This window comes from Nerophis lumbriciformis, linkage group LG25 (assembly GCF_033978685.3).
Source record: "Nerophis lumbriciformis linkage group LG25, RoL_Nlum_v2.1, whole genome shotgun sequence".
Taxonomy (NCBI): Eukaryota; Metazoa; Chordata; class Actinopteri; order Syngnathiformes; family Syngnathidae; genus Nerophis; species Nerophis lumbriciformis.
The window spans coordinates 7,102,420-7,127,500 of NC_084572.2; the positions used below are offsets into that span (position 1 = coordinate 7,102,420).

Genomic DNA, 25,081 nt, shown 5'->3' on the forward strand with positions numbered 1-25,081 from the left:
TCTCCATAGAGCAGGTCAGCAGCAGGAAGCATGAAGTGCTCTAAAACTTGCTGGTAGACGGCTGCGTTGACCCTGGATCTCAGGAAACAGAGTGGACCGACACCAGCAGATGACATGGCACCCCAAACCATCACTGATGGTGGAAACTTTACACTAGACTTCAGGCAACGTGGATCCTGTGCCTCTCCTGTCTTCCTCTAGACTCTGGGACCTCGATTTCCAAAGGAAATGCAAAATTTGCATGGTTGGGTGATGGTTTGGGGTGCCATGTCATCTGCTGGTGTCGGTCCACTCTGTTTCCTGAGATCCAGGGTCAACGCAGCCGTCTACCAGCAAGTTTTAGAGCACTTCATGCTTCCTGCTCTATGGAGATGGAGATTTCAAGTTCCAACAGGACTTGGCGCCTGCACACAGCGCAAAATCTACCCGTGCCTGGTTTACGGACCATGGTATTTCTGTTCTAAATTGGCCCGCCAACTCCCCTGACCTTAGCCCCATAGAAAATCTGTGGGGTATTGTGAAAAGGAAGATGCAGAATGCCAGACCCAAAAACGCAGAAGAGTTGAAGGCCACTATCAGAGCAACCTGGGCTCTCATAACACCTGAGCAGTGCCAGAAACTCATCGACTCCATGCCACGCCGCATTAACGCAGTAATTGAGGCAAAAGGAGCTCCAACCAAGTATTGAGTATTGTACATGCTCATATTTTTCATTTTCATACTTTTCAGTTGGCCAACATTTCTAAAAATCCCTTTTTTGTATTAGCCTTAAGTAATATTCTAATTTTGTGACACACGGAATTTTGGATTTTCATTTGTTGCCACTTCAAATCATCAAAATTAAATGAAATAAACATTTGAATGCATCAGTCTGTGTGCAATGAATAAATATAATGTACAAGTTACACCTTTTGAATGCAATTACTGAAATAAATCAAGTTTTTCAAAATATTCTAATTTACTGGCTTTTACCTGTATGTCATGTAGTAACATGTAATATATACATGATGTAAGTATATATGTCATGTAGTAACATTTATATGTTATGCCTTTTACACTTTGACCCTTGAACAGTCCGGATGGTTCTTTTCCTCTTTGGTCCACAGTTTCCAAAAACAATTTGAAATGTGGACTCGTCAGACCACAGAACACTTTTCCACTTTGCATCAGTCCATCTTAGATGAGCTCGGGGCCCAGCGAAGCCGGCGGCGTTTCTGGGTGTTGTTGATAAATGGCTTTCACTTTGCATAGGAGAGTTTTAACTTGCACTTACAGATGTAGCGACCAACTGTAGTTTCTGACAGTGGTTTTCTGAAGTTGTTCCTGAGCCCATGTGGTGATATCCTTTACACACTGATGTGGCTTTTTGATGCAGTACTGCTTTCTGATGATATTACGGAGCGTAGATGGTGAAATCCCTAAATTCCTTGCAATAGCTGCTTGAGAAATGTTGTTTTTAAACAATTTGCTCAGGCATTTGTTGACAAAGTAGTGACCCTCGCCCCGTCCTTGTTTGCGAACGACTGAGCATTTCATGGAAGCTGCTTTTATACCCAATCATGGCACCCACCTGTTCCCAATTAGCCTGTTCACCTGTGGGATGTTCCAAATAAGTCTTTGACGAGCATTCCTCAACTTTTCTCAGTCTTTTTTGCCACTTGTGCCAGCTTTTTTGAAACATGCTGCAGGCATCAGATTCTAGATGAGCTAATATTTGCAAAAAAATAAAGTTGACCAGTTTAAATATCTTGTCTTTTTCACTGCGACGTTCACGTGGACACGCCCCACCTTTTCTGTCCTAACGCAGTGCGTCTCCTTCGCTTACAAGTCAAAACTTCCCATTTTTGCCGGGGAAATCCAGTTTTTGTCCTTCTTTCCCGGCGTTTTCCCCCGCCCTTTTTGTTTATTTTCGCTACCGCAGCGATGGAGTCGCTCGACGAGCCTCCGTCCGCAACGCTCGGAGCGTGGACTCGTTAAAGGAGCGCCACGAGTTTCATGTTACGTCATGCAACCAATAACAAAGACGACTAAAAAAAGATATCTGACAAAAATCCAAACTTTGTGTAAATATCTTGATACGTTGGATAGTTCTTATATAGGAAGAGCAGGCGGCAGCTCACACAATCTCATATTTTCTGTAAGTCTTTGATGAGCATTCCTCAACTTTTTTTGCCACTTGTGCCAGCTTTTTTGAAACATGTTGCAACCATCAAATTCTAAATGAGCTAATATTTGCAAAAAATAAAGTTGACCAGTTTAAATATCTTGTCTTTTTCACTGCGGCGTTCACGTGGACACGCCTCACCTTTTCTGTCCTAACGCAGTGCGTCTCCTTCGCTTACCTGTCGAAACTTCCAATTTTTGCCGGGGAAATCCAGTTTTTGTCCTTCTTTCCCGGCGTTTTCCCCCGCCCTTTTGTTTATTTTCGCTACCGCAGCGATGGAGTCGCTCGACGAGCCTCCGTCCGCAACGCTCGGAGCGTGGACTCGTTAAAGGAGCGCCACGAGTTTCATGTTCCGTCATGCAACCAATAACAAAGACGACTAAAAAAAGATATCTGCCAAAAATCCAAACTTTGTGTAAATATCTTGATACGTTGGATAGTTCTTATATAGGAAGAGCAGGCGGCAGCTCACACAATCTCATATTTTCTGTAAGTCTTTGATGAGCATTCCTCAACTTTTCTCAGTCTTTTTTGCCACTTGTGCCAGCTTTTTTGAAACATGCTGCAGGCATCAAATTCTAAATGAGCTAATATTTGCAAAAAAAATAAAGTTGACCAGTTTAAATATCTGGTCTTTTTCACTGCGGCGTTCACGTGGACACGCCTCACCTTTTCTGTCCTAACGCAGTGCGTCTCCTTCGCTGACAAGTCAAAACTTCCCATTTTTGCCCGGGAAATCCAGTTTTTGTCCTTCTTTCCCGGCGTTTTCCCCCGCCCTTTTGTTTATTTTCGCTACCGAAGCGATGGAGTCGCTCGACGAGCCTCTGTCCGCTCGGAGCGTGGACTCATTAAAGGAGCGCCACGAGTTTCATGTTCCGTCATGCAACCAATAACAAAGACGACTAAAAAAAAGATATCTGCCAAAAATCCAAACTTTGTGTAAATATGTTGATACGTTGGATAGTTCTTATATAGGAAGAGCAGGCGGCAGCTCACACAATCTCATATTTTCTATAAGTCTTTGATGAGCATTCCTCAACTTTTCTCAGTCTTTTTTGCCACTTGTGCCAGCTTTTTTGAAACATGCTGCAGGCATCAAATTCCAAATGAGCTAATATTTGCAAAAAATAAAGTTGACCAGTTTAAATATCTTGTCTTTTTCACTGCGACGTTCACGTGGACACGCCCCACCTTTTCTGTCCTAACGCAGTGCGTCTCCTTCGCTTACCTGTCGAAACTTCCAATTTTTGCCGGGGAAATCCAGTTTTTGTCCTTCTTTCCCGGCGTTTTTCCCCGCCCTTTTGTTTATTTTCGCTACCGCAGCGATGGAGTCGCTCGACGAGCCTCCGTCCGCAACGCTCGGAGCGTGGACTCATTAAAGGAGCGCCACGAGTTTCATGTTCCGTCATGCAACCAATAACAAAGACGACTAAAAAAAGATATCTGCCAAAAATCCAAACTTTGTGTAAATATCTTGATACGTTGGATAGTTCTTATATAGGAAGAGCAGGCGGCAGCTCACACAATCTCATATTTTCTGTAAGTCTTTGATGAGCATTCCTCAACTTTTCTCAGTCTTTTTTGCCACTTGTGCCAGCTTTTTTGAAACATGCTGCAGGCATCAAATTCTAAATGAGCTAATATTTGCAAAAAAAATAAAGTTGACCAGTTTAAATATCTGGTCTTTTTCACTGCGGCGTTCACGTGGACACGCCTCACCTTTTCTGTCCTAACGCAGTGCGTCTCCTTCGCTGACAAGTCAAAACTTCCCATTTTTGCCCGGGAAATCCAGTTTTTGTCCTTCTTTCCCGGCGTTTTCCCCCGCCCTTTTGTTTATTTTCGCTACCGCAGCGATGGAGTCGCTCGACGAGCCTCTGTCCGCTCGGAGCGTGGACTCATTAAAGGAGCGCCACGAGTTTCATGTTCCGTCATGCAACCAATAACAAAGACGACTAAAAAAAAGATATCTGCCAAAAATCCAAACTTTGTGTAAATATGTTGATACGTTGGATAGTTCTTATATAGGAAGAGCAGGCGGCAGCTCACACAATCTCATATTTTCTATAAGTCTTTGATGAGCATTCCTCAACTTTTCTCAGTCTTTTTTGCCACTTGTGCCAGCTTTTTTGAAACATGCTGCAGGCATCAAATTCCAAATGAGCTAATATTTGCAAAAAATAAAGTTGACCAGTTTAAATATCTTGTCTTTTTCACTGCGACGTTCACGTGGACACGCCTCACCTTTTCTGTCCTAACGCAGTGCGTCTCCTTCGCTTACCTGTCGAAACTTCCAATTTTTGCCGGGGAAATCCAGTTTTTGTCCTTCTTTCCCGGCGTTTTTCCCCGCCCTTTTGTTTATTTTCGCTACCGCAGCGATGGAGTCGCTCGACGAGCCTCCGTCCGCAACGCTCGGAGCGTGGACTCATTAAAGGAGCGCCACGAGTTTCATGTTCCGTCATGCAACCAATAACAAAGACGACTAAAAAAAGATATCTGCCAAAAATCCAAACTTTGTGTAAATATCTTGATACGTTGGATAGTTCTTATATAGGAAGAGCAGGCGGCAGCTCACACAATCTCATATTTTCTGTAAGTCTTTGATGAGCATTCCTCAACTTTTCTCAGTCTTTTTTGCCACTTGTGCCAGCTTTTTTGAAACATGTTGCAGCCATCAAATTCCAAATGAGCTAATATTTGCAAAAAATAAAGTTGACCAGTTTAAATATCTTGTCTTTTTCACTGCGACGTTCACGTGGACACGCCCCACCTTTTCTGTCCTAACGCAGTGCGTCTCCTTCGCTTACCTGTCGAAACTTCCCATTTTTGCCGGGAAAATCCAGTTTTTGTCCTTCTTTCCCGGCGTTTCCCCCCGCCCTTTTGTTTATTTTCGCTACCGCAGCGATGGAGTCGCTCGACGAGCCTCCATCCGCAACACTCGGAGCGTGGACTCATTAAAGGAGCGCCACGAGTTTCATGTTCCGTCATGCAACCAATAACAAAGACGACTAAAAAAAGATATCTGCCAAAAATCCAAACTTTGTGTAAATATCTTGATACGTCGGATAGTTCTTATATAGGAAGAGCAGGCGGCAGCTCACACAATCTCATATTTTCTGTAAGTCTTTGATGAGCATTCCTCAACTTTTTTTGCCACTTGTGCCAGCTTTTTTGAAACATGTTGCAGGCATCAAATTCCAAATGAGCTAATATTTGCAAAAAATAAAGTTGACCAGTTTAAATATCTTGTCTTTTTCACTGCGGCGTTCACGTGGACACGCCTCACCTTTTCTGTCCTAACGCAGTGCGTCTCCTTCGCTTACAAGTCAAAACTTCCCATTTTTGCCGGGGAAATCCAGTTTTTGTCCTTCTTTCCCGGCGTTTTCCCCCGCCCTTTTGCTTATTTTCGCTACCGCAGCGATGGAGTCGCTCGACGAGCCTCCGTCCGCAACGCTCGGAGCGTGGACTCATTAAAGGAGCGCCACGAGTTTCATGTTCCGTCATGCAACCAATAACAAAGACGACTAAAAAAAGATATCTGCCAAAAATCCAAACTTTGTGTAAATATCTTGATACGTTGGATAGTTCTTATATAGGAAGAGCAGGCGGCAGCTCACACAATCTCATATTTTCTGTAAGTCTTTGATGAGCATTCCTCAACTTTTCTCAGTCTTTTTTGCCACTTGTGCCAGCTTTTTTGAAACATGTTGCAGCCATCAAATTCCAAATGAGCTAATATTTGCAAAAAAATAAAGTTGACCAGTTTAAATATCTTGTCTTTTTCACTGCGACGTTCACGTGGACACGCCTCACCTTTTCTGTCCTAACGCAGTGCGTCTCCTTCGCTTACAAGTCAAAACTTCCCATTTTTGCCGGGGAAATCCAGTTTTTGTCCTTCTTTCCCGGCGTTTCCCCCCGCCCTTTTGTTTATTTTCGCTACCGCAGCGTTGGAGTCGCTCGACGAGCCTCTGTCCGCTCGGAGCGTGGACTCATTAAAGGAGCGCCACGAGTTTCATGTTCCGTCATGCAACCAATAGCAAAGACGACTAAAAAAAGATATCTGCCAAAAATCCAAACTTTGTGTAAATATCTTGATACGTTGGATAGTTCTTATATAGGAAGAGCAGGCGGCAGCTCACACAATCTCATATTTTCTGTAAGTCTTTGATGAGCATTCCTCAACTTTTCTCAGTCTTTTTTGCCACTTGTGCCAGCTTTTTTGAAACATGCTGCAGGCATCAAATTCCAAATGAGCTAATATTTGCAAAAAATAAAGTTGACCAGTATAAATATCTTGTCTTTTTCACTGCGCCGTTCACGTGGACACGCCTCACCTTTTCTGTCCTAACGCAGTGCGTCTCCTTCGCTTACAAGTCGAAACTTCCAATTTTTGCCGGGGAAATCCAGTTTTTGTCCTTCTTTCCCGGCGTTTCCCCCCGCCCTTTTGTTTATTTTCGCTACCGCAGCGATGGAGTCGCTCGACGAGCCTCCGTCCGCAACGCTCGGAGCGTGGACTCATTAAAGGAGCGCCACGAGTTTCATGTTCCGTCATGCAACCAATAACAAAGACGACTAAAAAAAGATATCTGCCAAAAATCCAAACTTTGTGTAAATATCTTGATACGTTGGATAGTTCTTATATAGGAAGAGCAGGCGGCAGCTCACACAATCTCATATTTTCTGTAAGTCTTTGATGAGCTTTCCTCAACTTTTTTTGCCACTTGTGCCAGCTTTTTTGAAACATGCTGCAGCCATCAAATTCCAAATGAGCTAATATTTGCAAAAAAATAAAGTTGACCAGTATAAATATCTGGCCTTCTTCACTGCGACGTTCACGTGGACACGCCTCACCTTTTCTGTCCTAACGCAGTGCGTCTCCTTCGCTTACAAGTCGAAACTTCCCATTTTTGCCGGGGAAATCCAGTTTTTGTCCTTCTTTCCCGGCGTTTCCCCCCGCCCTTTTGTTTATTTTCGCTACCGCAGCGATGGAGTCGCTCGACGAGCCTCCGTCCGCAACGCTCGGAGCGTGGACTCATTAAAGGAGCGCCACGAGTTTCATGTTCCGTCATGCAACCAATAACAAAGACGACTAAAAAAAGATATCTGCCAAAAATCCAAACTTTGTGTAAATATGTTGATACGTTGGATAGTTCTTATATAGGAAGAGCAGGCGGCAGCTCACACAATCTCATATTTTCTGTAAGTCTTTGATGAGCATTCCTCAACTTTTCTCAGTCTTTTTTGCCACTTGTGCCAGCTTTTTTGAAACATGTTGCAGCCATCAAATTCTAAATGAGCTAATATTTGCAAAAAAATAAAGTTGACCAGTTTAAATATCTTGTCTTTTTCACTGCGACGTTCACGTGGACACGCCTCACCTTTTCTGTCCTAACGCAGTGCGTCTCCTTCGCTTACAAGTCAAAACTTCCAATTTTTGCCGGGGAAATCCAGTTTTTGTCCTTCTTTCCCGGCGTTTCCCCCGCCCTTTTGTTTATTTTCGCTACCGCAGCGATGGAGTCGCTCGACGAGCCTCCGTCCGCAACGCTCGGAGCGTGGACTCATTAAAGGAGCGCCACGAGTTTCATGTTCCGTCATGCAACCAATAACAAAGACGACTAAAAAAAGATATCTGCCAAAAATCCAAACTTTGTGTAAATATCTTGATACGTTGGATAGTTCTTATATAGGAAGAGCAGGCGGCGGCTCACACAATCTCATATTTTCTGTAAGTCTTTGATGAGCATTCCTCAGCTTTTCTCAGTCTTTTTTGCCACTTGTGCCAGCTTTTTTGAAACATGCTGCAGCCATCAAATTCCAAATGAGCTAATATTTGCAAAAAAATAAAGTTGACCAGTTTAAATATCTTGTCTTTTTCACTGCGACGTTCACGTGGACACGCCTCACCTTTTCTGTCCTAACGCAGTGCGTCTCCTTCGCTTACAAGTCAAAACTTCCAATTTTTGCCGGGGAAATCCAGTTTTTGTCCTTCTTTCCCGGCGTTTCCCCCGCCCTTTTGTTTATTTTCGCTACCGTAGCGATGGAGTCGCTAGACGAGCCTCCGTCCGCAACGCTCGGAGCGTGGACTCATTAAAGGAGCGCCACGAGTTTCATGTTCCGTCATGCAACCAATAACAAAGACGACTAAAAAAAGATATCTGCCAAAAATCCAAACTTTGTGTAAATATGTTGATACGTTGGATAGTTCTTATATAGGAAGAGCAGGCGGCAGCTCACACAATCTCATATTTTCTGTAAGTCTTTGATGAGCTTTCCTCAACTTTTTTTGCCACTTGTGCCAGCTTTTTTTAAACATGCTGCAGGCATCAAATTCCAAATGAGCTAATATTAGCAAAAAATAAAGTTGACCAGTTTAAATATCTTGTCTTTTTCACTGCGACGTTCACGTGGACACGCCTCACCTTTTCTGTCCTAACGCAGTGCGTCTCCTTCGCTTACAAGTCAAAACTTCCCATTTTTGCCGGGGAAATCCAGTTTTTGTCCTTCTTTCCCGGCGTTTTCCCCCGCCCTTTTGTTTATTTTCGCTACCGCAGCGATGGAGTCGCTCGACGAGCCTCAGTCCGCAATGCTCGGAGCGTGGACTCATTAAAGGAGCGCCACGAGTTTCATGTTCCATCATGCAACCAATAACAAAGACGACTAAAAAAAGATATCTGCCAAAAATCCAAACTTTGTGCAAATATCTTGATACGTTGGATAGTTCTTATATAGGAAGAGCAGGCGGCAGCTCACACAATCTCATATTTTCTCTATGTTTTTGATGAGCATTCCTCAACTTTTCTCAGTCTTTTTTGCCACTTGTGCCAGCTTTTTTGAAACATGCTGCAGGCATCAAATTCCAAATGAGCTAATATTTGCAAAAATAAAGTTGACCAGTATAAATATCTGGTCTTTTTCACTGCGACGTTCACGTGGACACGCCCCACCTTTTCTGTCTTAACGCAGTGCGTCTCCTTCGCTTACAAGTCAAAACTTCCCATTTTTGCCGGGGAAATCCAGTTTTTGTCCTTCTTTCCCGGCGTTTCCCCCGCCCTTTTGTTTATTTTCGCTACCGCAGCGATGGAGTCGCTCGACGAGCCTCCGTCCGCAACGCTCGGAGCGTGGACTCATTAAAGGAGCGCCACGAGTTTCATGTTCCGTCATGCAACCAATAACAAAGACGACTAAAAAAAGATATCTGCCAAAAATCCAAACTTTGTGTAAATATCTTGATACGTTGGATAGTTCTTATATAGGAAGAGCAGGCGGCAGCTCACACAATCTCATATTTTCTGTAAGTCTTTGATGAGCATTCCTCAACTTTTCTCAGTCTTTTTTGCCACTTGTGCCAGCTTTTTTGAAACATGTTGCAGCCATCAAATTCTAAATGAGCTAATATTTGCAAAAAATAAAGTTGACCAGTTTAAATATCTTGTCTTTTTCACTGCGACGTTCACGTGGACACGCCTCACCTTTTCTGTCCTAACGCAGTGCGTCTCCTTCGCTTACCTGTCGAAACTTCCAATTTTTGCCGGGGAAATCCAGTTTTTGTCCTTCTTTCCCGGCGTTTCCCCCCGCCCTTTTGTTTATTTTCGCTACCGCAGCGATGGAGTCGCTCGACGAGCCTCCGTCCGCAACGCTCGAAGCGTGGACTCGTTAAAGGAGCGCCACGAGTTTCATGTTCCGTCATGCAACTAACAAAGACGACTAAAAAAAGATATCTGCCAAAAATCCAAACTTTGTGTAAATATCTTGATACGTTGGATAGTTCTTATATAGGAAGAGCAGGCGGCAGCTCACACAATCTCATATTTTCTGTAAGTCTTTGATGAGCATTCCTCAACTTTTCTCAGTCTTTTTTGCCACTTGTGCCAGCTTTTTTGAAACATGCTGCAGGCATCAAATTCCAAATGAGCTAATATTTGCAAAAACATAACAAAGTTCCTCAGTGTGAACATGAAATATCTTGTCTTTGCAGTCTATTCAATTGAATATAAGTTGAAAAGGATTTGTTGTATTCTCTTTTTATTGACCATTTACACAACATTTTGAATGTGCATGAATATAGTTTGAAGTGTTTCTTTCCCTCCACATAGAGCAAACACCAGGATGGTGCAGACAGTGAGGCAGAAAGAGTGACCAGGAGAGCTCCATGGTGAGTGTTTAAGTGTTAAAACTCTTTCAAATGTCTTCTGTGCACCACAGCAGCCTTGTGGAAGCTTGCTAGACATTGTACCATAACCAGGGTTGTTGTTGTTGTTGTTGTCGTCGACGACGGTGGGTTTTAGGAATGCGGCAGGCAAGAACATGGCACGCCCCCCACTTAAGCGCTTTGTTAGCTCTGCGGCCTGGGTTGACACCGAGGAGCCCTCTGGCGTGATGAAGGGGTAAGAAATGCCAGGCGGAAGTGGGCTGCTACTGAAAAGATGGATGTATCATATTTGGCACAGTGGACTTTATAGGGAATATGTCCCCAGCATGCTTGGGGTTTAATAGTGAGAGAGTCCAGTCCATAGTGGATCTAACATAATAGTGAGAGTCCAGTCCATAGTGGATCTAACATAATAGTGTGAGAGTCCAGTCCATAGTGGATCTAACATAATAGTGTGAGAGTCCAGTCCATAGTGGATCTACATAATAGTGTGAGAGTCCAGTCCATAGTGGATCTAACATAATAGTGAGAGTCCAGTCCATAGTGGATCTAACATAATAGTGTGAGAGTCCAGTCCATAGTGGATCTAACATAATAGTGTGAGAGTCCAGTCCATAGTGGATCTACATAATAGTGTGAGAGTCCAGTCCATAGTGGATCTAACATAATAGTGAGAGTCCAGTCCATAGTGGATTTAACATAATAGAGTGAGAGTCCAGGCCATAGTGGATCTAACATAATAGTGTGAGAGTCCAGTCCATAGTGGATCTAACATAATAGTGTGAGAGTCCAGTCCATAGTGGATCCAACATAATAGTGAGATTCCAGTCCATAGTGGATTTAACATAATAATGAGAGTCCAGTCCATAGTGGATTTAACATAATAGAGTGAGAGTCCAGTCCATAGTGGATCTAACATAATAATGAGAGTCCAGTCCATAGTGGATTTAACATAATAGAGTGAGAGTCCAGTCCATAGTGGATCTAACATAATAGTGTGAGAGTCCAGTCCATAGTGGATCTAACATAATAGTGAGAGTCCAGTCCATAGTGGATCTAACATAATAGTGTGAGAGTCCAGTCCATAGTGGATCTAACATAATAGTGAGATTCCAGTCCATAGTGGATTTAACATAATAATGAGAGTCCAGTCCATAGTGGATTTAACATAATAGAGTGAGAGTCCAGTCCATAGTGGATCTAACATAATAATGAGAGTCCAGTCCATAGTGGATTTAACATAATAGAGTGAGAGTCCAGTCCATAGTGGATCTAACATAATAGTGTGAGAGTCCAGTCCATAGTGGATCTAACATAATAGTGAGAGTCCAGTCCATAGTGGATCTAACATAATAGTGTGAGAGTCCAGTCCATAGTGGATCTAACATAATAGTGAGATTCCAGTCCATAGTGGATTTAACATAATAATGAGAGTCCAGTCCATAGTGGATCTAACATAATAGTGAGAGTCCAGTCCATAGTGGATTTAACATAATAGAGTGAGAGTCCCGTCCATAGTGGATCTAACATAATAGTGAGAGTCCAGTCCATAGTGGATCTAACATAATAGTGAGAGTCCAGTCCATAGTGGATCTAAAATAATAGTGAGAGTCCAGTCCATAGTGGATCTAACATAATAGTGAGAGTCCAGTCCATAGTGGATCTAACATAATAGTGAGAGTCCAATCCATAGTGGATCTAACATAATAGTGTGAGAGTCCAGTCCATAGTGGATCTAACATAATAGTGAGAGTCCAGTCCATAGTGGATCTAACATAATAGTGAGAGTCCAGTCCATAGTGGATCTAACATAATAGTGTGATAGTCCAGTCCATAGTGGATCTAACATAATAGTGTGATAGTCCAGTCCATAGTGGATCTAACATAATAGTGAGAGTCCAGTCCATAGTGGATCTAACATAATAGTGAGAGTCCAGTCCATAGTGGATCTAACATAATAGTGAGAGTCCAGTCCATAGTGGATCTAACATAATAGTGTGATAGTCCAGTCCATAGTGGATCTAACATAATAGTGTGATAGTCCAGTCCATAGTGGATCTAACATAATAGTGAGAGTCCAGTCCATAGTGGATCTAACATAATAGTGAGAGTCCAGTCCATAGTGGATCTAACATAATAGTGAGAGTCCAGTCCATAGTGGATCTAACATAATAGTGAGAGAGTCCAGTCCATAGTGGATCTAACATAATAGTGTGAGAGTCCAGTCCATAGTGGATCTAACATAATAGTGTGAGAGTCCAGTCCATAGTGGATCTAACATAATAGTGTGAGAGTCCAGTCCATAGTGGATCTAACATAATAGTGTGAGAGTCCAGTCCATAGTGGATCTAACATAATAGTGTGAAAGTCCAGTCCATAGTGGATCTAACATAATAGTGAGAGTCCAGTCCATAGTGGATCTAACATAATAGTGTGAGAGTCCAGTCCATAGTGGATCTAACATAATAGTGTGAGAGTCCAGTCCATAGTGGATCTAGCATAATAGTGAGAGTTCAGTCCATAGTGGATCTAACATAATAGTGAGAGTTCAGTCCATAGTGGATCTAACATAATAGTGAGAGTCCAGTCCATAGTGGATCTAACATAATAGTGAGAGAGTCCAGTCCATAGTGGATCTAACATAATAGTGTGAGAGTCCAGTCCATAGTGGATCTACATTATAGTGTGAGAGTCCAGTCCATAGTGGATCTAACATAATAGTGAGAGTCCAGTCCATAGTGGATTTAACATAATAGAGTGAGAGTCCAGGCCATAGTGGATCTAACATAATAGTGTGAGAGTCCAGTCCATAGTGGATCTAACATAATAGTGTGAGAGTCCAGTCCATAGTGGATCCAACATAATAGTGAGATTCCAGTCCATAGTGGATTTAACATAATAATGAGAGTCCAGTCCATAGTGGATCCAACATAATAGTGAGATTCCAGTCCATAGTGGATTTAACATAATAATGAGAGTCCAGTCCATAGTGGATTTAACATAATAGAGTGAGAGTCCAGTCCATAGTGGATCTAACATAACAATGAGAGTCCAGTCCATAGTGGATTTAACATAATAGAGTGAGAGTCCAGTCCATAGTGGATCTAACATAATAGTGTGAGAGTCCAGTCCATAGTGGATCTAACATAATAGTGAGAGTCCAGTCCATAGTGGATCTAACATAATAGTGTGAGAGTCCAGTCCATAGTGGATCTAACATAATAGTGAGATTCCAGTCCATAGTGGATTTAACATAATAATGAGAGTCCAGTCCATAGTGGATCCAACATAATAGTGAGAGTCCAGTCCATAGTGGATCTAACATAATAGTGAGAGTCCAGTCCATAGTGGATTTAACATAATAGAGTGAGAGTCCAGTCCATAGTGGATCTAACATAATAGTGTGAGAGTCCAGTCCATAGTGGATCTAACATAATAGTGAGAGTCCAGTCCATAGTGGATCTAAAATAATAGTGAGAGTCCAGTCCATAGTGGATCTAACATAATAGTGAGAGTCCAGTCCATAGTGGATCTAACATAATAGTGAGAGTCCAATCCATAGTGGATCTAACATAATAGTGTGAGAGTCCAGTCCATAGTGGATCTAACATAATAGTGAGAGTCCAGTCCATAGTGGATCTAACATAATAGTGAGAGTCCAGTCCATAGTGGATCTAACATAATAGTGTGATAGTCCAGTCCATAGTGGATCTAACATAATAGTGTGATAGTCCAGTCCATAGTGGATCTAACATAATAGTGAGAGTCCAGTCCATAGTGGATCTAACATAATAGTGAGAGTCCAGTCCATAGTGGATCTAACATAATAGTGAGAGTCCAGTCCATAGTGGATCTAACATAATAGTGTGATAGTCCAGTCCATAGTGGATCTAACATAATAGTGAGAGTCCAGTCCATAGTGGATCTAACATAATAGTGAGAGTCCAGTCCATAGTGGATCTAACATAATAGTGAGAGTCCAGTCCATAGTGGATCTAACATAATAGTGTGAAAGTCTAGTCCATAGTGGATCTAACATAATAGTGTGAGAGTCCAGCCCATAGTGGATCTAACATAATAGTGAGAGTCCAGTCCATAGTGGATCTAACATAATAGTGTGAAAGTCTAGTCCATAGTGGATCTAACATAATAGTGTGAGAGTCCAGTCCATAGTGGATCTAACATAATAGTGAGAGTCCAGTCCATAGTGGATCTAACATAATAGTAATAGTCCAGTCCATAGTGGATCTAACATAATAGTGTGAGAGTCCAGTCCATAGTGGATCTAACATAATAGTGTGAGAGTCCAGTCCATAGTGGATCTAACATAATAGTGTGAGAGTCCAGTCCATAGTGGATCTAACATAATAGTGAGAGTCCAGTCCATAGTGGATCTAACATAATAGTGAGAGTCCAGTCCATAGTGGATCTAACATAATAGTGTGAGAGTCCAGTCCATAGTGGATCTAACATAATAGTGTGAGAGTCCAGTCCATAGTGGATCTAACATAATAGTGAGAGTCCAGTCCATAGTGGATCTAACATAATAGTGAGAGTCCAGTCCATAGTGGATCTAACATAATAGTGTGAGAGTCCAGTCCATAGTGGATCTAACATAATAGTGAGAGTCCAGTCCATAGTGGATCTAACATAATAGTGAGAGTCCAGTCCATAGTGGATCTAACATAATAGTGTGAAAGTCTAGTCCATAGTGGATCTAACATAATAGTGTGAGAGTCCAGCCCATAGTGGATCTAACATAATAGTGAGAGTCCAGTCCATAGTGGATCTAACATAATAGTGTGAAAGTCTAGTCCATAGTGGATCTAACATAATAGTGTGAGAGTCCAGTCCATAGTGGATCTAACATAATAGTGAGAGTCCAGTCCATAGTGGATCTAACATAATAGTAATAGTCCAGTCCATAGTGGATCTAACATAATAGTGTGAGAGTCCAGTCCATAGTGGATCTAACATAATAGTGTGAGAGTCCAGTCCATAGTGGATCTAACATAATAGTGTGAGAGTCCAGTCCATAGTGGATCTAACATAATAGTGAGAGTCCAGTCCATAGTGGATCTAACATAATAGTGAGAGTCCAGTCCATAGTGGATCTAACATAATAGTGTGAGAGTCCAGTCCATAGTGGATCTAACATAATAGTGTGAGAGTCCAGTCCATAGTGGATCTAACATAATAGTGAGAGTCCAGTCCATAGTGGATCTAACATAATAGTGAGAGTCCAGTCCATAGTGGATCTAACATAATAGTGTGAGAGTCCAGTCCATAGTGGATCTAACATAATAGTGTGAGAGTCCAGTCCATAGTGGATCTAACATAATAGTGAGAGTCCAGTCCATAGTGGATCTAACATAATATTGTGAGAGTCCAGTCCATAGTGGATCTAACATAATAGTGAGAGTCCAGTCCATAGTGGATCTAACATAATAGTGTGAGAGTCCAGTCCATAGTGGATCTAGTTAATGATTCGATCTTAATATTTACAAATGTTTGTGTAAAAAGTCTCTACATGGAAAATGAAAATCCCTTTTAAAACCGTCTAAATGCCAGCATCAAGGCTGGATCTTCCACTCGGCCACTGTGGGACCCAAATTGTTAAAAAATCAGATTCAATATGTGTTTTTTAAATAAATAAAAAAGTCTTGAAATGTTAGCGACGCACCCATCGTGCATGCAGTCAGGCGTGTCCACAAGTTCCCTCCCACATGTTGTAGGAAAAGAATGAAGTATTGAAGGTTTGTGGTCATCATGCAAACAAGATGCGGCCGAGCTTTTTTTTTTGTCCGGCGATGTGCCGACTGAGCGTGTCACTTGTGTGTCCATGTCCGACCCCCCCGCGGGGCCCACAGGACGGCGCGCCACACCTCGGACCCCCAGTGTGGCGAGGAGCCGGAGGAGCCGGTGGCGGAGAAGAGGAGGTCCAGCCTCAGCGAGCTGGGCAGCAGACTGACCTCCTTCATTCTGCCGCTCAAGACGTTAGTGCCTCTAAATACGCCGCGAGAGTGAGACGTCCCGCTGCGTTCAAGCGCTCTTTGGCTTGTGTGACATCCGTGTGTTCTTCTAACCACTTTTTTTCCCCCCACTCCCTTTTGACAATAATCTTCTGTAAATGTTCTTTTCCTTCCACGTGGTTCAGGAGTGAGGAGGAACTCTTTGTCATGCTGTAAGTGTGCGGGGGAGGGGACTATGCATGCGCCATCCTCTGCTTGTCCATCCAGTGTCTTCTACACTAAGCCAGGATATATCCCACCTAACTGATCCCTGTCCACACACACACACACACACACAATGTCATCGTTTAAGACCCCCTGGCCCCTAGTAGCAAAATAACATATGTAATATTTACATATATACAGGTAAAAGCCAGTAAATTAGAATATTTTGAAAAACTTGATTTATTTCAGTAATTGCATTCAAAAGGTGTAACTTGTACATTATATTTATTCATTGCACACAGACTGATGCATTCATATGTTTATTTCATTTAATTTTGATGATTTGAAGTGGCAACAAATGAAAATCCAAAATTCCGTGTGTCACAAAATTAGAATATTACTTAAGGCTAATACAAAAAAGGGATTTTTAGAAATGTTGGCCAACTGAAAAGTATGAAAATGAAAAATATGAGCATGTACAATACTCACTACTTGGTTGGAGCTCCTTTTGCCTCAATTACTGCGTTAATGCGGCGTGGCATGGAGTCGATGAGTTTCTGGCACTGCTCAGGTTTTATGAGAGCCCAGGTTGCTCTGATAGTGGCCTTCAACTCTTCTGCGTTTTTGGGTCTGGCATTCTGCATCTTCCTTTTCACAATACCCCACAGATTTTCTATGGGGCTAAGGTCAGGGGAGTTGGCGGGCCAATTTAGAACAGAAATACCATGGTCCGTAAACCAGGCACGGGTAGATTTTGCGCTGTGTGCAGGCGCCAAGTCCTGTTGGAACTTGAAATCTCCATCTCCATAGAGCAGGTCAGCAGCAGGAAGCATGAAGTGCTCTAAAACTTGCTGGTAGACGGCTGCGTTGACCCTGGATCTCAGGAAACAGAGTGGACCGACACCAGCAGATGACATGGCACCCCAAACCATCACTGATGGTGGAAACTGTACACTAGACTTCAGGCAACGTGGATCCTGTGCCTCTCCTGTCTTCCTCCAGACTCTGGGACCTCGATTTCCAAAGGAAATGCAAAATTTGCATGGTTGGGTGATGGTTTGGGGTGCCATGTCATCTGCTGGTGTCGGTCCACTCTGTTTCCTGAGATCCAGGGTCAACGCAGCCATCTACCAGCAAGTTTTAGAGCACTTCATGCTTCCTGCTGCTGACCTGCTCTATGGAGATGGAGATTTCAAGTTCCAACAGGACTTGGCGCCTGCACACAGCGCAAAATCTACCCGTGCCTGGTTTACGGACCATGGTATTTCTGTTCTAAATTGGCCCGCCAACTCCCCTGACCTTAGCCCCATAGAAAATCTGTGGGGTATTGTGAAAAGGAAGATGCAGAATGCCAGACCCAAAAACGCAGAAGAGTTGAAGGCCACTATCAGAGCAACCTGGGCTCTCATAACACCTGAGCAGTGCCAGAAACTCATCGACTCCATGCCACGCCGCATTAACGCAGTAATTGAGGCAAAAGGAGCTCCAACCAAGTATTGAGTATTGTACATGCTCATATTTTTCATTTTCATACTTTTCATTTGGCCAACATTTCTAAAAATCCCTTTTTTGTATTAGCCTTAAGTAATATTCTAATTTTGTGACACACGGAATTTTGGATTTTCATTTGTTGCCACTTCAAATCATCAAAATTAAATGAAATAAACATTTGAATGCATCAGTCTGTGTGCAATGAATAAATATAATGTACAAGTTACACCTTTTGAATGCAATTACTGAAATAAATCAAGTTTTTCAAAATATTCTAATTTACTGGCTTTTACCTGTATATACAGTATATGATATATACTGATATATTATAATTTTATATATCCATCCATCAATCTTCTTCCGCTTATCAGAGGTGGGGTCGCGGGGGAAGCAGCCTAAGCAGAGAAGCCCAGACTTCCCTCTCCCCAACCACTTGGTCCAGCTCCTCCCGGGGGATCCCAAGGCGTTCCCAGGCCAGCCGGGAGACATAGTCTTCCCAACCTGTCCTGGGTCTTTCCCGTGGCCTCCTACCCATTGAACGTGCCCTAAACACCTCCCTAGGGAGGCGTTCGGGTGGCATCCTGACCAGATGCCCGAACCACCTCATCTGGCTCCTCTCCATGTGGAGGAGCAGCGGCTTTACTTTGAGTTCCTCCCGGGTGACAGAGCTTCTCACCCTATCTCTAAGGGAGAGACCCGCCACCCGGCGGAGGAAACTCATTTGGGCCGCTTGTACCCGTGATCTTGTCCTTTCGGTCATGACCCAAAGCTCATGACCATAGGTGAGGATGGGAACGTAGATTGACCGGTAAATTGAGAGCTTTGCCTTCCGGCTCAGCTCTTTCTTCACCACAACGGATCGATACAGCGTCCGCATTACTGAAGACGCCGCACCGATCCGCCTGTCGATCTCACGATCCACTTTTCCCTCACTCGTGAACAAGACTCTGAGGTACCGTATTTTCCGCACCATAAGGCGCCCTGGGTTATAAGCCGCGCCTTCAATGAACGGCATATTTCAAAACTTTGTCCACCTATAAGCCGCCCCGTGTTGTAAGCCGCATCTAACTGCGCTAAAGGAATGTCAAAAAAACAGTCAGGTCACTCAAACTTTAATAATATATTAAAACCAGCGTGATGTGGGCGCGCATGGAATCGTATATCAACATGGACAGAGCTGCGTGAAAAAAGCCACCCGGCCTCTTCGCGTAAACTTAAACTTACCTTAACCACTCGCTCATCTTTTCTTCATCCATCCCTTCGAGTTAGCTTTTATGATGACGCCGGCTGGAAAGGTCTCTTTTGGCAAGGTCGTCCTTTTGAATATCACCATGGGTGGAAGTTTCTGGCCATTAGCATGGCAAGCTAGAACCACAGTGAAGGATGACTTCTCATTCCCTGTGGTGCGAATATTCACCGTACGTGCTCCCGTTGTATCCACAGTGCGGTTCACAGGAATATCAGTTGCTGTGAAATAGTAATCCGTGTGCGGATGGAGAGATTGCGTCTTTTCATGAACCGGATACCTGTCGCTTAGTAGGAGCCATTTTGTGGTCTTTACAGATGTAAACACACAAAGGAAATGAAACGTACGGTAATATCCGCGCACTTTTTCTTCTTCTACGCGGGTGGGTGGTTGCTTACAGTAGAAGAAGAAGCGCTTCCTGTTCTATGGGGGCGGGTGCTTACCTTGGCGGTTGCTTGCGTAGAAGAAGAAGCGCTTCCTGTTCTACCGGGAAAAAAGATGGCGGCTGTTTACCGAAGTTGCGAGACCGAAACTTTATGAAAATGAATCTTAATATTAATCCATATATAAAGCGCACCGGGTTATAAGGCGCACTGTCAGCTTTTGAGAAAATTTGTGGTTTTTAGGTGCGGCTAATAGTGCGGAAAATACGGTACTTGAACTCCTCCACTTGGGGCAAGATCTCCTCCCCAAACCGGAGATGGCACTCCACAGAACCATGGACTCAGACTTCTCATTTTATATAATATATACAATATTTAACGATGAGCATGTACAACATTTCAGTATATGTAACAGAATAGAGAGTAGATCCAGCAGAAAATGTACATTATAAACAAAGAGAAGTAGCTGACATGTCAGGTGTCAGGTTATAGACAGATGTCATCTATTGCTGTATGGCCAGTGTTTTATACAACTGGGCGAAGGACTTCTTCAATCCAACACTGTGGGAACCAAGCTGAAGGAGCCTGTTGGAGTATGAACTCCGCTGTCCCTTAATTGTCTGCTGGGCAGGATTGTCCATGATGGCCAGCAGTTTGTCCAGTGTCCTCCTGTCCCTCACTGACACAAAAACTTCCAACTGCGTGCCAATAGTTTGGCCGGCATTCCGGATTAGTTTGTCAATCCGGTTTGAGTCCCCTTTTGCTGGTGCTGCTCCCCCAACAAAGCACTGCAAAGTACAAGACTGAGAAAAGATCTCCAACACACATTAAAGGACCTAAGCTTCCTCAGGAAAGAGTCTGCTCATGTCCTTCTTGTAAACAGCTTTGCAGTTGTCCTTCCAGTCCAGTCTGCTGTTCCAAGTGGACTCCCAGGTATGCTGAGTGCCAAGCATGGGAGGAAATGGCTCCCATTTTTATAGTCTTTGGTATGACTCGACCAACCAGTCTCAGGGCGGACACTCTAACCACCAAGGCCACTGAGCAGGTTCCTTAAAGTAACAAATGATTACAAAATCTCCATTGACTGAGAGTCCTCGCCATCCAAGTATGGGGACGTTCTGTCACCATTTCTGGAGCGTTATTTTCCCCACCAAAAGGAGGAAATGACTAAAGGTATGTTTTTGGCTCTTTCTGACGTCACTTTCTGTCAGAACTCCGTTTACAAACCATTGATGAGTCCACACAGAGCTAAGAGCCGGAGATTCAAGAATTAGACGGTGCACTTACCCGTGTTAAAAATGATCCAAGAAGGGGAGCCTTAAACGATGGTTTAGTGTGTCTGACTCTGGGTTTAAGGAGTTATCCGGCTTAATGTAGACATGTCCTAATGACATCTGCTGCAACTTCTCCTGGCCTTCATTCCATCATCATGCCAGCGCTCCGCCAGGTTCTCATTTTTTTGGATGTCTTTGCTTGACTTGCAGTCCCAGCTCTTCCTCCAGCCCGGCGTCTTCAGACCCAGCCATATGCCCGTCTCTGCCCCAGTCCTTGACTTCCTCCCGGGTGGCGACGGCGGCACGGGGCAACCGGGGGCTCTGGCTGTGGTTGGCCATGGTGCTGGTTCTCGCAGGTCAGTGATGCTTGCCCATCAGTCACCATCCTTATGTCATCTCCGTAGGACCGGAGATTGTTGAAGGGAGTTTACATTTTCCACCAGAAGGGGGCGATGTTGGCGCCACACAGTGTTGGGTTAGTTACTGCAAAGCAGTAACTAGTTACAGTTACTAGTTACTTCATTTCAAAAGTAACTCAGTTACTAACTCAGTTACTTACACCAAAAAGTAATGCGTTACTGTGAAAAGTAACTATTTAGTTACTTCTTTTTTTCTTCTTTTTTTTTTTTTAAAGCTCCCATTAATGCCCTTTTAGCCTTTATTTCAGTACTGTTATTGCACTGGAGAATAATACAATCTGTTGATCAACTTGACATGCATTTGCATCACTGAACTCTGCTAAGCAATGTGGTCTACATACAACACACAAAGACAAAGATATGTTACAAAGGCCAATTTGTTTCTGGCCAGAACAAATTGACAAAACTATTTTAAATAGCTGCAACATAACGTACATAAGTAACAAACAGCATAGATGTAAACCAAGAAAGGCACACACTACATACACAAAGCCTAACCAGGCATTTTCGTTACTGAGCAAAACTCTTTATTGTCGGCCATAAACACATCACCAAAACATTAGTAAAAAAAAATGATATCTAGCAAAAGTGGTCATTTTCTGCAGTACAAACCAGACCAAAAGCTACTTTGTTGTATCAACAGCAGCCACTCGCTCTTTCTCACTTGCGCCAACACATGCACATATGGCACTTAGCCAGTGATGCGTTTACAGCCACACAAAAAGTCGGACAACTCCAACACCACACATAAAGTGTAATTCCAGGTCTTTACACTATGATTTACCAATCAAATGTGTGCTTATTCTAGTGTCATTTATTAGGAATCTTAATTTATAAATATTAATCATTAAATGCTGTTAGTATATTAAATAAATACTAATAAAAAGATATTTTTTACAAACAGGAAGTTGCAGGAATGTACACATGATCCCCTGCTTACATCTCATTGTGCAACATGTGAATGTTTTAATGGGAACTAAATGAAAGGGGTACAAACTATTTCCAAAGCAGGACCTCCACCCAGACAAACAATACAAGTACACAGTTCATGAAAAACAATATTTGTTGTTATTGTCATTGTAAGTGGGCCTAAACACTTATATTAGAAATGGAAATGACTGCTATCATTTGATTATAATAATAAGAGAATGTTGTCTGTCTATCTGTGTTGGCCCTGTGATGAGGGAGGGACTTGTCCAGGGTGTACGCTGCCTTCCGCCCGAATGCAGCTGAGATAGGCTCTTGCGACCCGAAAGAGACAAGCGGTAGAAAATGGATGGATGGATGGAGATTGAACTTGTTATTTAGTCAGATTTGGGACAGGTGTGCTGCTGGTGTAGCCACAGTGTGCACGTGTGATGTTGCTCACATGGACTCCACTCAATGCTCAGGGACTTTTTGCGTTTGCTCACACAATTAGAGGGAACATTGATTGACAGAGTGTGTGTACCTTCAGTGGTGAATGATGAGAAGAGGCAGAGTTAATCCTTAAATGGTGGTGGTGGAGGTGAAGTGGCATCAGAGTCTCTGTCTCTCTTTACTAGCTTCGTCGAAGCATGTTGCTTATGTAGCTTGTTTCAGCAGATTTGAATTGCTGTTTTGGGCAGTAGATGGCATCTTTGATCCAAAGCACAATTTACATTTAACTAAAATGTTCTTTTCTTTGTGCTCGACAAAAGAAAAGTAGTGAAAATATCTCCATGTTAGCAAACTCGACTTCTGGCTCCGCCATGATCAGACACGCCCCCCTCCCCTCCCTGCCTCTCCTCCCTCTCCTCCCTCCCCACACACCCACACAGAGCGCATGTCTCTCTCTCTTCTCCGGCTTGTGACACAAGAAGAATCAGAACGACACAGCAGCGCTCCGATAAAACACACTTTATACTACATAAAAAGTAACGTAAAATAACGCAGTAACGCATCATGTAGTAACGGTAACTGAGTTACTGAATATAAAAAATAACGCGTTAGATTACTAGTTACCGCCGAAACTAACGGCGTTACAGTAACGCGTTAGTCCCAACACTGGCGCCACAGCAGTATTGCGGTCTTTCCGACAGATTGGAGTTTTCAATTTTCTGCCCCAAGGTGTCGATAACAAAGTCTAGTCGTGGTCAGACCCCAACCGAAAAGCCTCCTATCAGTTTGGAAGGAGATCTGATCAATTAATCAAAACCAGGTACTGACTGATCCAGTACTTTAGAAGGTTCTCATCATTTCTACCAATTCTGATCAAGATTTGAGTTTCTGGACTCAAGTCATGTTAAAAGTTTGGTGGCGAGCAATCAGATTGAAGTTTGACGCCATGCCACGCCCACTTCCTAGTTTTAATCGCCCATATGTCTAGTATCTGTCATTTGGTCCAAACCCCTAGGAGTTCGTTCAAGAACGACGCCTGTTTTTGGCCTAAAAATGGCCAATTTACTGGTTGTTTTCAAATATGGGCTCTTGAGGCGTTTATGTCCTGTCATGACTTCAGTGATTTCAGTGACGATACGTGAATCTGGTGGCAGGGACTCGGTTTTTTCTCATTTTTAAGGAGGGCGCTAGAGAGTCAATTTGTAGCTGCAAAATATATAGCATTTTCCGCTGGACCGGACGCACTTGCAAAAATTGTTGTTTTCATGCATTATGAAAGACAACAAAGACTAGATTAGATTAGATTTATTGGTCCCCTTGGGGAAATTCATTGTCATTGCCGTACATTTAAACACTAGACATTACACATCACACAAAAAAATAACAAAAAGACATCATACATGACTAACACACATTTACAGGCTGTTAAGGGCGGCTATAGCTGCAGGGATCAGGCTTTTCCTGAGGCGGGCCCTCCGGAATTTGATTGTTCTGTACCTGCGCCCTGATGGTAGTGGGATGATGTATTGGTGTAGTGGATGAGTGATATCCTGGACTATTGTTTTTGCCAGTCGGGTGATGGACCTGTGGTTTATGTCTGAAATGTTGGGTGTGGGTAGGCCGATGATTTTAGCTGCTATGTTTGTAATGCGTGTGAGTTTGGTCCGGTTGGTTACAGAAAGCATGGTGCTACTTTGGGACAAATGATGATCCAGAACCTTCTATTTTTGAGCCTGAATATAAGGAGGATGATCTCCAAGTTTTAGAAGCTGTGTGCTAAAACAGATGCAGCTTTAGTCAAACACTAAGCATCAAGTTGCAGTATTGCTAAGTGCTAAACAAGATATACAAACATAATAAAACAATCACTTAGTCTACGATGTCTGCTCTCACTGGGATAAAGACTGATGGGACGTTTATATCTTCCCGTTTGGATGAAGAAGTAATCATGATCCTCACAAAGGGTTAAAAAAAAAAAAAAGTGCAGCAAACAAGTGTCTTTTTGCGTTGTTCTCGCCATCTCCGGGTGTAAGTTGGATGTCAAAGTTGACCGACTTGTGGGTTTATGTCCACAGCCTTCGACTATCCACGTGAGCAGGGCCGGCCCGTGGCATAGGCCGTATAGGCAAATGCTAAGGGCGCCGTCCATCAGGGGGCGCCACGCAAGTGCCACAAATGTTGGAGAGAAAAAGAAAAAAAAAAGAGAAAAAAAGTTGGTACTATTATTTCTAAATACAAAAAATAATCCCACGTTAATTAAAATGCAAAGTAAAGCCTATTTAATAGAAATATTATTTGTTACAACATTCCCCCCCCCCCCCCCCCCCCGCACGGTGCGCCCCCTCCCTTCCCGTATCATGACTCTTTTTGGACGTCACCACATCAAAAAATCAACACAAGATGTCAAAACGGCCAAAACTGTC

General features: G+C 43.1%; 1 protein-coding gene across 1 annotated transcript in view; it reads left to right on the forward strand.

Moving 5' to 3' along the window:
- Positions 1-25,081, forward strand: part of lrmp (lymphoid-restricted membrane protein) — a 167,561-nt gene that overhangs the window by 141,009 nt on the left and 1,471 nt on the right. The window contains exons 35-39 of the mRNA XM_061984670.1: positions 10,255-10,313; positions 10,447-10,545; positions 16,181-16,306; positions 16,468-16,494; positions 21,091-21,236. Of these exons, the coding sequence (XP_061840654.1) occupies positions 10,255-10,313; positions 10,447-10,545; positions 16,181-16,306; positions 16,468-16,494; positions 21,091-21,236 (457 nt within the window). The remainder of the gene's footprint in view (positions 1-10,254; positions 10,314-10,446; positions 10,546-16,180; positions 16,307-16,467; positions 16,495-21,090; positions 21,237-25,081) is intronic.